This window comes from Vulpes vulpes, chromosome 5, assembly GCF_048418805.1.
Source record: "Vulpes vulpes isolate BD-2025 chromosome 5, VulVul3, whole genome shotgun sequence".
In the NCBI taxonomy this organism is placed as follows: domain Eukaryota; kingdom Metazoa; phylum Chordata; class Mammalia; order Carnivora; family Canidae; genus Vulpes; species Vulpes vulpes.
This window is the reverse complement of record NC_132784.1, coordinates 10,039,845-10,054,491: the sequence shown is the minus strand read 5'-3', so window position 1 is coordinate 10,054,491 and position 14,647 is coordinate 10,039,845. Positions and strand designations below refer to the sequence as shown.

General features: G+C 37.8%; 1 protein-coding gene across 10 annotated transcripts in view; it reads left to right on the top strand.

Annotated features, from left to right (window-relative positions):
- EPB41L5 (erythrocyte membrane protein band 4.1 like 5) overlaps positions 1 to 14,647 on the top strand; it is a 139,425-nt gene that overhangs the window by 100,583 nt on the left and 24,195 nt on the right. For 6 of the 10 annotated variants that reach the window (XM_072757551.1, XM_072757548.1, XM_072757547.1 and 3 more), the window contains exons 17-18: positions 4,380 to 4,543; positions 8,068 to 8,165. In XM_072757551.1, coding sequence (XP_072613652.1) covers positions 4,380 to 4,543; positions 8,068 to 8,165 — 262 coding nt within the window. Of the gene's footprint in view, positions 1 to 4,379; positions 4,544 to 8,067; positions 8,166 to 8,287; positions 8,357 to 14,647 lie in introns of all 10 variants that reach the window. The other 4 variants (XM_072757550.1, XM_072757546.1, XM_072757543.1 and 1 more) reach the window with 1 other exon arrangement.

Here is a 14,647-nt window from a genome sequence, read left to right as displayed (position 1 = left end):
TATGTCTTAATAAGGTAGTAATGGCCTCCTAGAATGAGTCAGGGAATTTTGCCTCTTTTAATAGTTTGTTAAAGATTGGCATTATTTTTTCTTTTAAATGTTTGATAGAATTTGCCAAGGAAGTCATTTGGGCCTGACTTTTTCTTTGTGAGATTTTTAATTACTAATTCAGTTTCTTGTACGTGTCTATTCAGATTTTGTCTGTCTTCTGGAATAAGCTTTGGTAGTTTGTACCTTTCAAGGAGTTTTTCCATATCATCTGAGTTGTTGAATTTATTGGCATAAAGTTGCTAATGTTCCCTTATTTTATTTAAAAAAAATTTTTTTTTAAGTTTTAAAATTTTATTTATTTATTCATGAGAGACACACAGAGAGAGAGAGGCAGAGGGAGAAATAGACTCCATGCAGGGAGCCCGACGCAGGACTCGATCCAGGGTCTCCAGGATCACACCCCGGGCTGCAGGCAGTGCTAAACCTCTGTGCCACCAGGGCTGCCCTGTTTTTTTTAATTTTTATAAAAGATTTTATTTATTTGACAGAGAGATCACAAGCAGAGGGGGAGGCAGAGACAGAGGCAGGCTCTCCACTGAGCAGGGAGCTTGATGCGGGGCTCAATCCAGGACACTAGGATCATGCATGACCTGAACTGAAGGCAGATGTCCAGTTGACTGAGCCACCCAGGTGCCCCCATTTATTTATTTTAAAGTATACTCTGGCCAACATCGGGCTTGAAACTATGACGGCAAGATTAAGACTATGACTGAGCCAGCCAGGTGCCTCTCATATACCATTTTAATATATGTAGGATCTGTAGTGATGTCACCCTTCTCATTCCTGATATTGGTAAATATGTATTCTTTTTTCCTTATCAGTTTAGCTAGAGGTTATCAATTATGTTGAGCTTCTCAAAGGCTAGCTCTTGTTTTAACCCATTTACTCTGTTGTTTTCTCTTTTTGAACTTCATTATTTTCTGCCCTCCTCTTCCTTTGCATTTAATTTGCCCTTCTGTTTGTAGTTTATCAAAGTATAAGCTTAGGTCACTGATGCGAGAAATTTTTTTAAAGAATTTATTTATTTGACAGGGAGGGAGAGAGCACACATGATAAGGGGGAGTAGCACACAGAGGGAGAGGGAAAATCAGGCTCCCTGGTCCACCGGTCCCCCAGATGTGGGACTTGATCCCAGGACCCCAAGATCACAACCCCAGCCAGAGGCAGATGTTTAATCAACTGAGCCAACAAGGCACCCTCTTCTATTAGAGATACTTAGTCCTATAAATATTCCTCTAAGTATCACTTTAGTGGCATCCTACAAATTTGAATGTTATCCTTTAATTTTCATTTAGTTCAAAGTAATGTTTTTTTTAGTGCAAATCTTTTGTTCATGAATTCTTTTGTATTTTGACTTTTTTATTGCTTTATTAAGATATAATTCACATAGCATTCACCATTTAAAGCATACATTCCTTGTTTTTAGTACATTTGTAGGACTGTGCAGCCTTTATTACAGTTATATTTTAGGACATTTTTGTCCCCCTTGAAGAAACCCTATGCCTTTTAACAGTTGTTTTGATCAATTCCTACTCACTCTTTTATAGGGGAGGGATCTTCTGTCCTAAATACTACAGAATAGCTGAACATACAATACCCAACACTAGATAGATGAGATGGACAGTAATTTGTTAGTCACATATACTCCTAGCTCAAGGGAGGGGAAAGCCTCACAACAGATACAGGGTCACATGAGTGTTCTACTTGGGAGCAAACTGAACAAGCATGAGTTGTGGGAGGCAGGCTCTGTAGTAATAGGATGAGAATAAAGTCACCCCTGCTTCCCACCAGAAGATGTGATTGCTTGTTTGAATAATCTCATGGGCTGGCAAGAAAGTAAAACTCATTAAGTTAAGAATCAGGAATAATGTGGTTGTGGTATAGTTAGATGGGGAACTTTTTTTTTTTTAAGATTTTATTTTTAAGTAATCTCTATACCCAGTGTGGGGCTTGAACTCAAACCTCAGGATTAAGAATGGCATGCCCTAGTGAGTGAGCCAGCCAGGTGCCCTGGGATCTTTTCTACTGGCTTGTGGGTGGGGGTGCGTGTCTGGTTAACACTTGACTAGGCATTTGGTGCCCTGTGAGGCCCAAGGTATCAAGGCAGCACTTAGTATTGAATCTTAATTTCCATGGTTTACACCACAGCAGTCAAGTCTGCACTCTGCCCTGACTCCTCCTCCAGCCCTTGGCAACCACAAATCTTTCTGTCTTTATGAACTTGCCTGTTCTGGACATGTCATATAAATGGACTCCTAGGCAGTCTTTTGTGTCTGGCTTTTCCCCCTCACATCATGTTTTCAAGGATCGTCCGTGTTGTAGCACATGTCATCAGTACCTCACAGCTTTTTATTGCTGATTAGTATTCCATTCTGGAGTTATACCACCTTTTTTTTTTTTTTTTTTAAGATTTTATTCACTTATTCATGATAGAGAGAGAGAGAGAGAGGCAGAGACACAGGCAGAGGGAGAAGTAGGCTCCATGCCGAGAGCCCAACGCGGGACTCTATCCTGGGACTCTAGGACCGTGCCCTGGGCCAAAGGCAGGTGCCAAACCGGTGTGCCACCCCAGGATCCCAGCCACCTTTTTTTTTTTTAAATCCATGCCTCAGTTGATGGGCATTTGAGTTGCTTCCATTTTTTGGCTGTTAATGAATAATGCTGCTGTGAACATTTATGTACACATTTTTTTGTGGATGTATGCTTTTTGTTTTCCTTTGATGTATGCCTAACTTTTCCTTTGTTTTTTAAATAAGCTTTTTTTTTCCTGGTTATAAAATTTGGGTTGATACTTTTTTTCTTTCTGCAATTTCAAGATGTACCCCCTTCTCTCTAGTTTGCGTTATTGCTGATGAGAAAGAAATCTGCTGTCATCTATCTTTATTACTTTGAATATATAATGTCTTAGGCTGCTTTTAAGATTTTCTTTTTATCATTGGTTTTAAGCAGTTTGATTATGATGTGCTTTGGTGTAGTTTTCTTCATATTGCTTGTGTTTAGGGTTTGTTGAGATTCTTGAATATACGGGTGTATGGTTTTCATCAAATTTAGAAAAACTTCAGCCATTATTTCTTTAAAAATTTGTTTGGTCTCATTGCCACTTTGGGACTTCAGTTATTCATACAATACACTGCTTGAAGATGCTAACTGATATCTTTTCATTTTGGGCGGATTCTTTTTTCCTCTGTGGTGTTTTATTTTGTATAGTTTCTATTGCTGTGCTTTCAAATTCAGCACCTTTTCTAATGTCAAATCTGCTGTCAATCCCATTTAATATATTTTTCATCTCCGTTATCTCAAGAAGTTTGATTTGAGTCTTTTATATTTTCTGTGTCTCTGTTTAACTTTGTGAACATATGGAATACAGTTATAACTGTTTTAATGTCTTTCTCTGTTAATTCTAACATTAGTTTCTATTAATTGATTATTCTCTTAAATATTAAGAGCTTTTTTCTCCCTCTTTGCATTTCTGGTAATCTTTCAGTGGATACCTAAAATTTGCTTTGTTGGATGCTAGATAATTTTATATTCCTTTAAATCTTGAGGTTTGTTTTAGGATATAGTTGTTACTTGGAAACCGTTTGATCCTTTCAGGTCTTACTTTCATGATGTCTTAGGTGAGTGTGTTGTCATGCTCAGTCTAGGTTAATTATTCTCCACTACTGAGGCAAGACTTTTCTCAATATTCAGTGCCTTGTGAATTATGTGTTTTTACAGTCTGTGTGTGGAAACAGGCACTGTGACCCACTGTGAGTACTACTAGCTCTTTCCTCAGTCACACGGGGAGAAGAAATCCTGTTGGATGGCTCTTTCCCCAGCCTCAGGGAGTTTCCTCACACATATTCTCTGATCATTGCTCTGCAGATCCTCAAGATTTTCTCCTTGAAGTGCTGCTCTCTCCCTTCTGGTACTCTGTCCCATAAACTCTAGCTGCCTTAACACATTTTAGACTCTCAGCTAAGGGAGTCCTCCATGTTCTGCCTCATTTCACCTTCTCTGCACCACTTGCATGGAAATTCTCTTGAGGCTACCATAGGGCTTACCTTTTTTCGTGTCCTGAATCTCTTGTGTTATCTGAGGTCTAAATATCTTGAAAATAGTTTCTTTTTTAACCCCCTTAGGTTATTTAAGGGGGGGAGGGATACTAAATCTAGTCCCTTTTTGCACCATTTTTTGCTGGAAAAGAAGTCTGCCTAAGGGTTTGACATATGACTAAACCAGTTGGGATGTGAACTCTTACACAGATTTTTTTTTTAAAGATATTTTTGTTAGTTTTTAAATTCATGATAAATTTCTTGGTCTAAGTTAGTTTTCTTTCACCCTTACAGCTTGCCTCTGAATATTGATTTGCTAGATAGCCCAGACTTACTGGAAACAACCATTGATGATGTAATTGGGGCACCTGACACTCTGGAAATAGCCCAAGCGCCAGATGAAGTTAACATAATCACCAGGCAAACCGGATTGGAGGGAACTAAAGAGGAATGCGGGAGTAAGTATAGATGTTCTATATAACATCAAGGACAAGTTTTTATTTTACATCCCTTTAAAATGAGCTATTTAAATCTGTTACTTCAAGCATATTTTATGCAATAGTTGAATTTTAAAATTTAATGGATAATAGTTATGCCTTCTTTTTGGCTTTTTGTCCATTGAAATAGTTAAGATCATATAATTGGGACAATTAAACATTTGTATCATTTATAAGTCATTAAACATTTACAGATTTTCAAACTTACTTTTTACTTTGAGTGAAAATTAAGAGAAAGAAAAATGTTTCCATAAAGATTTTCTGTATTACAGGATTCAATAAATGTTTGGGTATTCCATTAGCTCCTAGAAAGTATTTTGTTATCAATGAGGACTGTTGTTGCCCTGACCGCAAAAATAAATAATCCAGGAGGGGTGCTGCTTTTCTTAACTTTTTAAAAAGTTAAAAAGGAACAATAAATTGAAAATATCTATATATTTGTGAATTTGGTTTGATATTGAAGTATAAACTACCTTTAGACAGGAGCTTTCTATTAAGTATCAGTGTAATGTGTGTTCATTTAAAAGCAACTCATATTTATATGACTATTCCCAATTTTGATTTCTATCACTAACGTCGGACACCACTTTTAAACAGCTCATAGGGAACTGCCAGTGAATATGTGGTTGTCTGAAGAGCATAGAATACAGCAACAGTATGTAATAATTTAGAATAGAAAATGTTAATGGAAAGTTATTCAGTGCTTCTGGTTAATGGAACATGCTAAAGTACTACTGGTAATTAGTTTTAAAAATTTGCCCCTCTGTCCCTTTGTTCCTTAAGTAATCATTACAAATACAAAGTGAAGCAAATGTTTTTAGCCATAAGCAGGGCTAGCTTAACACAGAATATTTCCAGGGTTAAAATAAAAGTAGTCTTCCTATTGTAGAGTTGGCAATATTGATTTTATATATACATTCCATTTGATATCCATTATATGAATTCCAAAAAAAATTTTTTCTTCTCTTTTAGTGCTGCCACAGCATAGTGTTAGCAAACAGCATTTATTTAGTATATACTTTCCAGGAGATGGTTTTGGTTTTGGAGAACATGGTAGAATGAACTAGGAAAATGCCTAGGAGAGGAACAAATAAGATGTATAATAACTCTCCAAATATGTATAATAACTCTCCAAGCCTGATGTATCAAAGAATTTATTGTGCTTTATTGGTGAATCTTGGATCAGGAACTTCAAAGAGTAGGGAAGCATTAGAACCCGTATATAGGAGACTTTTAAAAATCTCTCTGCCATATATCAGAAATAGATACCTAACACTGAGTGAGCCCCCTCATTACAGAAGGTACTTAATTGGCAATAATTGCACCCTGGAAAAAATGTCATTGGCTCTGAAACTGCCACTGTGCAAAGCTTACAGAAGGTACTCAAAGCAGAGCTTAAATACGACATTGAAGTTGTGGCAGAAAAAATTATTGTGTAGTGTGGAGGTTTCATTAATTAAACTTACTCCAGGTTTATAATATTTGTTCAAAGTCATTCAGTGAAAATAGTGTGTTTTGATATTAAGAATTAAGGCCTTACAATATGTTGGCAAATTGAATTTAAAATATTTAAAAAAAGAACATCTTATAATCCTGGTGTCCAATTTATTCTGTATTTTCTTTTGGCTGTAATGTCAAAATCCTGATTCACATAGGTAAGAAGTTAAAATATAAAAAACAGCTTATCCTATTTTTTTAGGATGTTCCTCAACCAAACAGTAGTAGCATAAAAAGCTTTATTTCAACCAGAAAACACCCCAAAACCTAAGTTTTGGGGTATTAATTTATAAGCATAAGCTAAAGTATTTGTGGTCTCAACATCATCATGTTAAAATTTAGTATTGCATAATTTGAAGCATTGCCAGGAGATGGCAATTAAGTATGTAAGTGAGGGCACCTGGGTGGCTCAGTCAGTTAAGTATCTGACTCTTGATTTTGGCTCAGGTCATGATCTCACCTGAGATGGAGCTCCACACTGAGCATGGAGCCTACTTAACAATCTCTCTCTACCCCTCTCCTTTTCCTTCTTAAAAAAAGTATGTAAATCAGTATGGAAGATTTTGTGAAGATTAGTGTTGAATTCATGATTCTCAGTTTTGTACATTAAAATTACGTGTAAAGTTTTAAAAACTACCAGTACCAGAAAACTATATCTGAAAGTTCTGTTATCATGGTTCTAGGATCAGCTGTGGGAATCAGTATTCCTTAAAGGCTCCACATCTGATTGTAATGTGTAGCCAAGACAGTGATTCGCTGAGTTAATTAATGGACACTTTTATAAGATCTCTTTGACCAGGAGAAAGTGATTTCATCATTTTTCCCTCCTTTCTACTGGATTAACTAGAAATTACTAGGCATTCAACAGCTTTTTTTTTTTTGTCAAGTGACAGTGTAAAAATTTAACCAAATTCATCCCTGCAAAATAAGATTATTAGTGGTTACTTTTTTTTAAGATTTTATTTATTTATTTTAGGGAGAGAGAACAAATGGGGGGGGGGTGGACAGATGGAGTAGGAGAAGTAACCTCTCAGTGAGCAGGGAGCCAGCCGTGGGGCTTGATCCCAGGACCCCAGGATAGTGACCTGAGCATGCTTGAGCATGCTGAGCAAAGACACACGCTTAACCTACTGAGCTACCTAGGCACCCCTGGAAGGGTTAATTTAAATAGAATTCATTTAAAGCTGAATTGTGGGGATCCCTGGGTGGCGCAGCGGTTTGGCGCTTGTCTTTGGCCCAGGGCGCGATCCTGGAGACCCAGGATCGAATCCCACATCAGGCTCCCGGTGCATGGAGCCTGCTTCTCCCTCTGCCTGTGTCTCTGCCTCTCTCTCTCTCTCTCTGTGACTATCATAAATAAATAAAAATTTAAAAAAAAAAAAAAATAAAGCTGAATTGTGCTTAATATATTATCTTTTCTTTCAATGGTTAGAGAAATTTATTTGTAATGTGTTTTTCAGCTAGGCAAAACATAATAAAGACAAAGGGCTTGTCCTGTATCACATCTTGTGTTATCAATATGTACTCATTTGAATCAATGAATGAATAAATATATGTCCTTCATCTGTTTGCTCCACAGAAGTGTAGTTTTAGGCAGAGTATAGTCAATGCCAAGGAAATAAAGTGGCAAAGTACTGAGGTTTGGAAGGAGGAGCTTGCATTGTGGTAATGGAAGGATCATGTCACAGGTGTTCTCTGCCTTTTCTTCTTATCTTTTGGCTTGTAAGCCTACTTAATCACACATGCGATTGAGATTCCATATCTAGTGGCTTTCTACAAGTGGTATAGATACAAGGCAATATTCTTACAATTTAGGTTAACTCTTAAATTAATAGTTACCTAGTTGTAGAAAGAAAATATATTTATCCTGTGGTCATATGGGTTATTCCATTTAATTGTTGGTAACATGTTGGGAAAAAACCTTAAGTGTATACCTTCACACAGCTCTGACAGCCTGCCTAAGAGGCCATGTTGCCATTTTTTCTCAGCATTAAAAGATGCCTCACAGAAGCTCAAACACCTTGAGATGGAAAGTAGTCCATTGCCATCCCCTCGTCCCAACATTGATGTCAACATCAACAACCAGGTATTCAGAATTCTCCTTCGTATATCTGCACATCTCCAGATCTCCTAGAAATCTCTGCCTTCCAACGCTGATACTTTCTCTTTTCTTTTGCTGGGGAATGCGTGTGTGCCGACCTCTTACAGACCTATTTCAAAAGCACAATTTATGGATGTTCAGGAGGAAAGGAAGAAACTTGGGCAGTGATAAGAACTGTAAGGTCATCTCCTAAGTGTTTTTAAACATGCATGCAAAGTGTTGTAGCTGCTTTAAACTTGTCATTTTGATTCAGCCTGTCCTTAATTCTGTTCAGTGGGTCTTGATGTAGGTGAAGGTGACAGCCTTTTGAAATTACAGAAGGATTTGAGGCACTTGGGTGGCTCAGTCATTTGAGCATCTGACTATTGATTTCAGCTCAGGTCCTGAAATCAGAGTTCTGGGATCAAGCCCTGAGTCAGGGTCTGAGCTAAGTAGGGAGGCTGGTTGGGATTCTCTCTCCTCTCAGTCTCTCCCCACTCCCCACGTGCATACTCTCTCTTTCTCTCAAGTAAATTAAAATCAGTTATAGAAGGATTTGTTCAAAAGGGAGCTGCTCTGTCATATAAATAGGGAAAAGAATGGAACTTGAGATACTTCAACTTCATCCTTCATAACTTTCACCACTCTGTGTCCTTGGAGTTTTAGGTGTGGCATGGGGGGGTGCATACTGATTTAACCCTTAAACTTCAGTTAATTGAGTGTAATTTAAATTTTTTCTTAAATGACTTATAGGAATAAAGTAAATAAAATAAGATAAAAATAATTCATTGTATCTACTACTAGATGTCCCTACTGAATGGAAGAATAAATTTTAGATAATGATCTGGAAAGACCCTTTTTTCTCTATACATAGACCATAGGTAACAAGGATCTGTTGAATGAATTTTGTTTTGATTTTAAAGAGGGAAAAGGGACCAGCTGATTTGCAGTGCTGTTTCATATATTGGGTAACTAACTGGAATTTCTTCAGAGGCCAGTATGATCTAGAGAGTGATTTTCTTCTTTCTTGTCATTGTTTAAGCTATTCTTTGAATCCAATTTTTTTTTTTGGTTTCTTTTTCTAATATGTTTTTGCTTAGAAATGTCTTTTAGAAGCTGATTAAATTCCAGAAAGACTCGTTTTCTTGATCCCTTAGTAATTTTCCGTTATATTTGTGTGTTTGCTTTCATATTGTCAGTTGTTTTACTATCTCTGTAGGTAGCAGAAGCAGGGTCAGAGACAGAAAAGTTAATTGAAAGCTTTAGATGAAAGCTGTAGATTGTTAGCAATTAATTAGAGAAAAATTTAATGGAGGACTGGAATGATCCTGAAGGAGAATGATGACTGGTGAATCTTGGTGGGTGTAGGGTGGGGGGAAGAGAAGTGATTGTTACACTGGAAGGGAGTTCATGGAAATCCACTGAACAGCTATGTGTTTCTTTAGTAAAATTCCCTGCATATTTCTTTATAACTGAGCCTCCAAAGCAAAGAATCGTTAAATTACTCTTGAAGCCTTGAAAAAAGAAGAGGAGTGTGGGTTCAGGATAGGAAAGGGAGAGTAAGAATGGGTTAGGTAAAGGACAATGTGCTGTCAAGGAATATTCTGGGGTTCACATAAGTAGGAAAAATAATAGCTAATACCTACTAAGAACTTACTCAATGGCAAGCAGGAATAACAAGAAAGAATTCAGTGTTGTACTAAAAACTAAGATATTGGACTACTTATATCTTTGCAACTGGAGTGTTGTATAAAAGTTGATTCATGTTTTATTTATATGACACATTTTTAATCCAGTCTGATTTCTCTACCTCTACCATCAGTAGTTCATGTTTGCTTAGGAAATGCAAATTAATCTTAATAATCAGCTTTCCTAACTAAAGTAATCTTAGGATGAAAAACCTGTAAATAAAATACATTGTTCTAAAACAAAGTATAAATTTTGGATGATTAGCTCCAAGAATTTGTGTAACTGAGAAGGTCTAAGCCATGTTAGGCTTAGACTAGCACTACTTGCAGCAGAGTTGACTTTAAACTCATTTCTTGAGAACCCATTTTAAAGAGATCTTATACCATGTGAGACCTGCATTATCCAGGATTGATGCAATAACTTGACATTCCAATACACTTTATTCATTTCTACAAACATGTTTATTGTTTACTCTTTGTAAGATAAACTAATGAAATATTTTGTGGAATCCACCGAAGAATGACAAAGTCTTGGCTGCCAAGAAACTTAGATCTGTCCCATCAAGCCCCATAGAAATATGGCAAGTGGTTTTCTCCAGTGACCCTTCCTATAACATATTTCCTATGATAGTAGAATTTTCAGATGAAAACAGCCAGAAAGTAATAGTTTTTTGAAAGGCAAAATCAGGATCCATAAAGATGGACAGGCTGGAATGATGGACTGGATTTAAGAACATATATTTTAAGTCAGACACAAATATAGGATTAGGATAAAGAGGTAGAATATAACACAAGCATGTGTAAAAAAATGTTTTGAGAATATATATATGTGTTTGAAGTGTGACTGTCAGCTATATTGTATTAACTGAAAAGGTTTAAAAAGGAAGATCCAGGGACACCTGGGTGGCTTAGCCGGTTAAGTGTCTGCCTTGGGCCCAGGTCATGATCCTGAGGTCCTGGAATTGAGCCCCAGTTGGTTTCCCTGCTCAGCGGGGAGTCTGCTTCTCCCTCTGCCCCTTCCCCGCTCATGTGTGTGTGCATGCACGTGCTCTCTCTCAAATGAATAAAAATCTTTTTAAAAAATAAAAAGGAAGATCCAAACATATTATAGTCATTTCTGAGTACCACTCTTCAAAAATGATTTAGGGAACTAAAGCAGTTTGAGAAGAGAAAGAACTGTATGGTTGAAGGCTCTTGAAGCTGTTATAACTAAGGATTAGTAATCCCAGGAAATAGCATTTTAGGTATCTGAAGAGGTATTATGTGAAAGAGGAATTAATATAACCTGTTTTTTTAACAGCCTCAGAGAAGAGATAAGGTCACTGAGTATGTTAGAGGTGTGCAGATTTCACCTTGATAGAAGAGTTTCCTGGGGCACCTGGCTGGCTCAGTTGGAGAGCGTTTGACTCTCGATCTTGGGGTGGTGAGTTTGAGCCCCACATTGGGTGTAGACATTACTTAAAAGTAAAATCTTAAAAAAAAAAAAAACATTTTGTAACAATAATTTCCAAATTGCATGGAATTCCCAAGAAAGCATGTTCTCCAGCATGGGCAGTTTCTCAGGTGGAACTGGGGGGGTGCATACCAATTAACCACATTTTGGAGTCTTTTTTTTTTTTTTTTTTTTTTGGTAAAGATTTTATTTATTCATGAGAGACAGAGAGAGAGAGACAGAGAGGCAGAGACACAGGCAGAGAGAGAAGCAGGCTCCATGCAGGGAGCCTGAGTTGGGACTTGATCCAAGGTCTCCAGGATCATGCCCTGGGCTGAACTTGATGCTAAACCGCTGAGCCACCCAGGCTGCCCCATTTTGGAGTCTTGATGGTTGGAGAAACTGATTATTCCTTCCAATCTTGAAATGCTATGACTAAATGTCATTGTGGGGATTCTTCCCTCTTTTGGTATCTCCTCCTTTTGGAAACACAGTCACAGTTTCTGTGCTTGACCTATGTGTTTGAAATCTTTTAGGGCCTATGCTGTATCAAGATCTATAGATTTTTCAAATTACCTTCATCCTCTTAATTACCTGAGGCAATTCCAAGATTTTTTTTAATCTCCAAATTTCATTTTAGGGAATTATTTTTTTCTTCTTCTTCAGTCAGCAGTTCAAAAAAGTACTGTTTAAAGCATGGCTGGGGTGCATGGCTGGCTTAGTTGGTGGAGCATGCAACTCTTGATCTTAGAGTTGTGAGTTTGAGCCCCATGTTGAGTGTAGAGATTACTTTTAAGTAAAGATTTTAATCTTTACAAAAATGCTTAAAGTAACAAAAGTTAAACTGCATTTATTAGTGGGTGCAGGTGGCATGGCCTTTAACAACTAGTCTCTTTAGGGTAAACAATTAAAAATAAGATATGGTGATTGTGTTCTCTTGACTAGAAGTTGGCAGGCTATTTCAGTGAAAGGTCAGATAATAAATATTTTAGTCTTGCCAACCATACAATCTGTTAGGACTACTCTTGCATTGTAGCATAAAAGCAACCATATAGGAATGAGCATGACTGTGTTCCAGTAAACTATATACAAAAACAGGTGGTGGGTTAGATTTGGCTCGTGGATTATACTTTGTTGGCCCCTTCTCTTGATAGTTAGGAATTTAACTACCACATGATTTGCTACCACATGATTTGCTTGTATCCAGACTTATACCCTTTTAGGGTATAACCAAGATGTACCTCCAAAACAAAACTTGGCACATTGATTAAAACAGAGGGAAAAAAAAAAGAGTTTATTCTAAGCATTGCAACCTGCAAGCCAGAGATCTCAAGGCTGCAGGAGCAATGAGTTCTGAATTGCTCACAGACTATAAGTAAGGGTTTTTTGTTTGTTTTTGTTTTTTTAAAGATTTTTATTTATCCATTCATGAGAGAGAGAGAGAAGCAGAGACATTAGGCAGCGGGAGAAGCAGGCTCCCTGTGGGGAGCCTGATGTGGGACTCTATCTGGGGCACCCAGGGTCAGGCCCTGAGCCAAAGGCAGATGCTCAACCACTGAGTCACCCAGGCATCCTACAGACTAAGGGTGTTTTATGGCACAAATATGAAAGTTTGTTTTTTTTTTTCCAACTGATTTGTTGCTTTGGCGGTCCTCTTTCTTATTTGGATCAGGGTAGCTAAGTCAGGGAAACAAGTAAGTCCAGAGGTGGTGTGAACAGATTTGGCATTTAGAGGTTGTCCGGTGTTCTCTGCTGGTTTCTGAGAACTATAAATTCTTGTAAGGTTTCTTTTGTGCACCCACGTTGACTGTCTCCATATTTATCCTTGACATAAGTGACTCCATTTTAGTTGCTTCTACAAGTAACTTTTTTTATGTTTGCCCCCAAGTTGGACACAGAAGGTATGGTAATAGTTTTTAACTTCCTTTAGGAAATGGAAGCAGTTTTCAGACCTTGGCTGTACAAAGGCCATATTTCTCCAAGGATCAATGAGCTGTTATATATCATGTAATGAGTAAATAAAAATTATACTTTTTGGGATCCCTGGGTGGCGCAGCGGTTTGGCGCCTGCCTTTGGCCCAGGGCGCGATCCTGGAGACCCGGGATCGAATACCACATCGGGCTCCGGGTGCATGGAGCCTGCTTCTCCCTCTGCCTGTGTCTCTGCCTCTCTCTCTCTCTGTGACTATCATAAATAAATAAAAATTAAAAAAAAATTATACTTTTTATGAATACAAAGCCAAATATTTCCTATTTAGCAATAATAGGAACCTCTTGAGTTGTTGGCTTAGATCCCTGTCACCAAAGACTGATTAACAAGAGAAAAACAAGTTTAATTAACATATATATAGTTAATGTAATATAAGGGAAACACCAAGGGAAAAATGAGTAACTTTCAGAGTGAGTTTAGAATTCCTGCTTAAATACCATCTTCAGCTAGACTCAAAAGAAAGATGTAGGGGAGGCCAGTTATGGGGAGATTACATGGTAAACCTGATAAACAAGAGTAAAGTTGTTATGCAGATTTAATTACTTGCTTTTCATTGAGAAGGGTCTGGAGTATTCAGGGATTAACCTTCGTCCTTCCAGGTAGAGGGGAGGAGGGGCACCTTTGAATTTATTTTTTGCTTTAAGGCAAATGGGGGGGTGTGGTGGTGTGGAGCAGAAAACTTTTGTCTCTGCTTCTTGTCAGTTAAGCTCAAAATAATTTTTATCCCACGCCTGGGTGGCTCAGGGGTTGAACATCTGCCTTCTGCTCAGGGTGAGATCCTGCAGTCCCGGAATCGAGTCCCACATTGGGCTCTGTGCATGGAGCCTGCTTCTCCCTCTCCCTCTGTCTCTGCCTCTTTCTCTCTTGTCTGTCATGAATAAATAAAATCTTTTAAAAAAATTAAAAAAAAATTTTTATGCCAAAGTGGCATATTTTGGGGGCAAATATTCTGCTACCCTTGATTATTTCAGCTTGAAGAATAGTTACTAAAGATACTAATATTGTTGGGGCAGGTTGCAGGTTTTTAAAAAATAATTTTTATTTTTATTATTTTTAAAAGATTATTTATTCATGAGAGACAGAGAGAGAGAGAGAGAGGCAGAGGCAGAGACATAGGCAGAGCTGAGCCACTGGGGCTTGCCCATATATTCAATTTAAAAAAAAAAGGAGAGCAGCTGGGGTGGCTCCACAGTTTAGCACCGCCTTCAGCTCAGGGCCTGGTCCTGGAGACCTGGGATCAGTCAAGTCCCACGTCGGGCTCCCTGCATGGAGCCTGCTTCTCCCTCTGCCTGTATCTGCCTTTCTCTCTCTCTCTCTCTGTCTCTCATGAATAAATAAATAAAATCTTTAAAAAATAAATAAATAAATTGAAGTATAG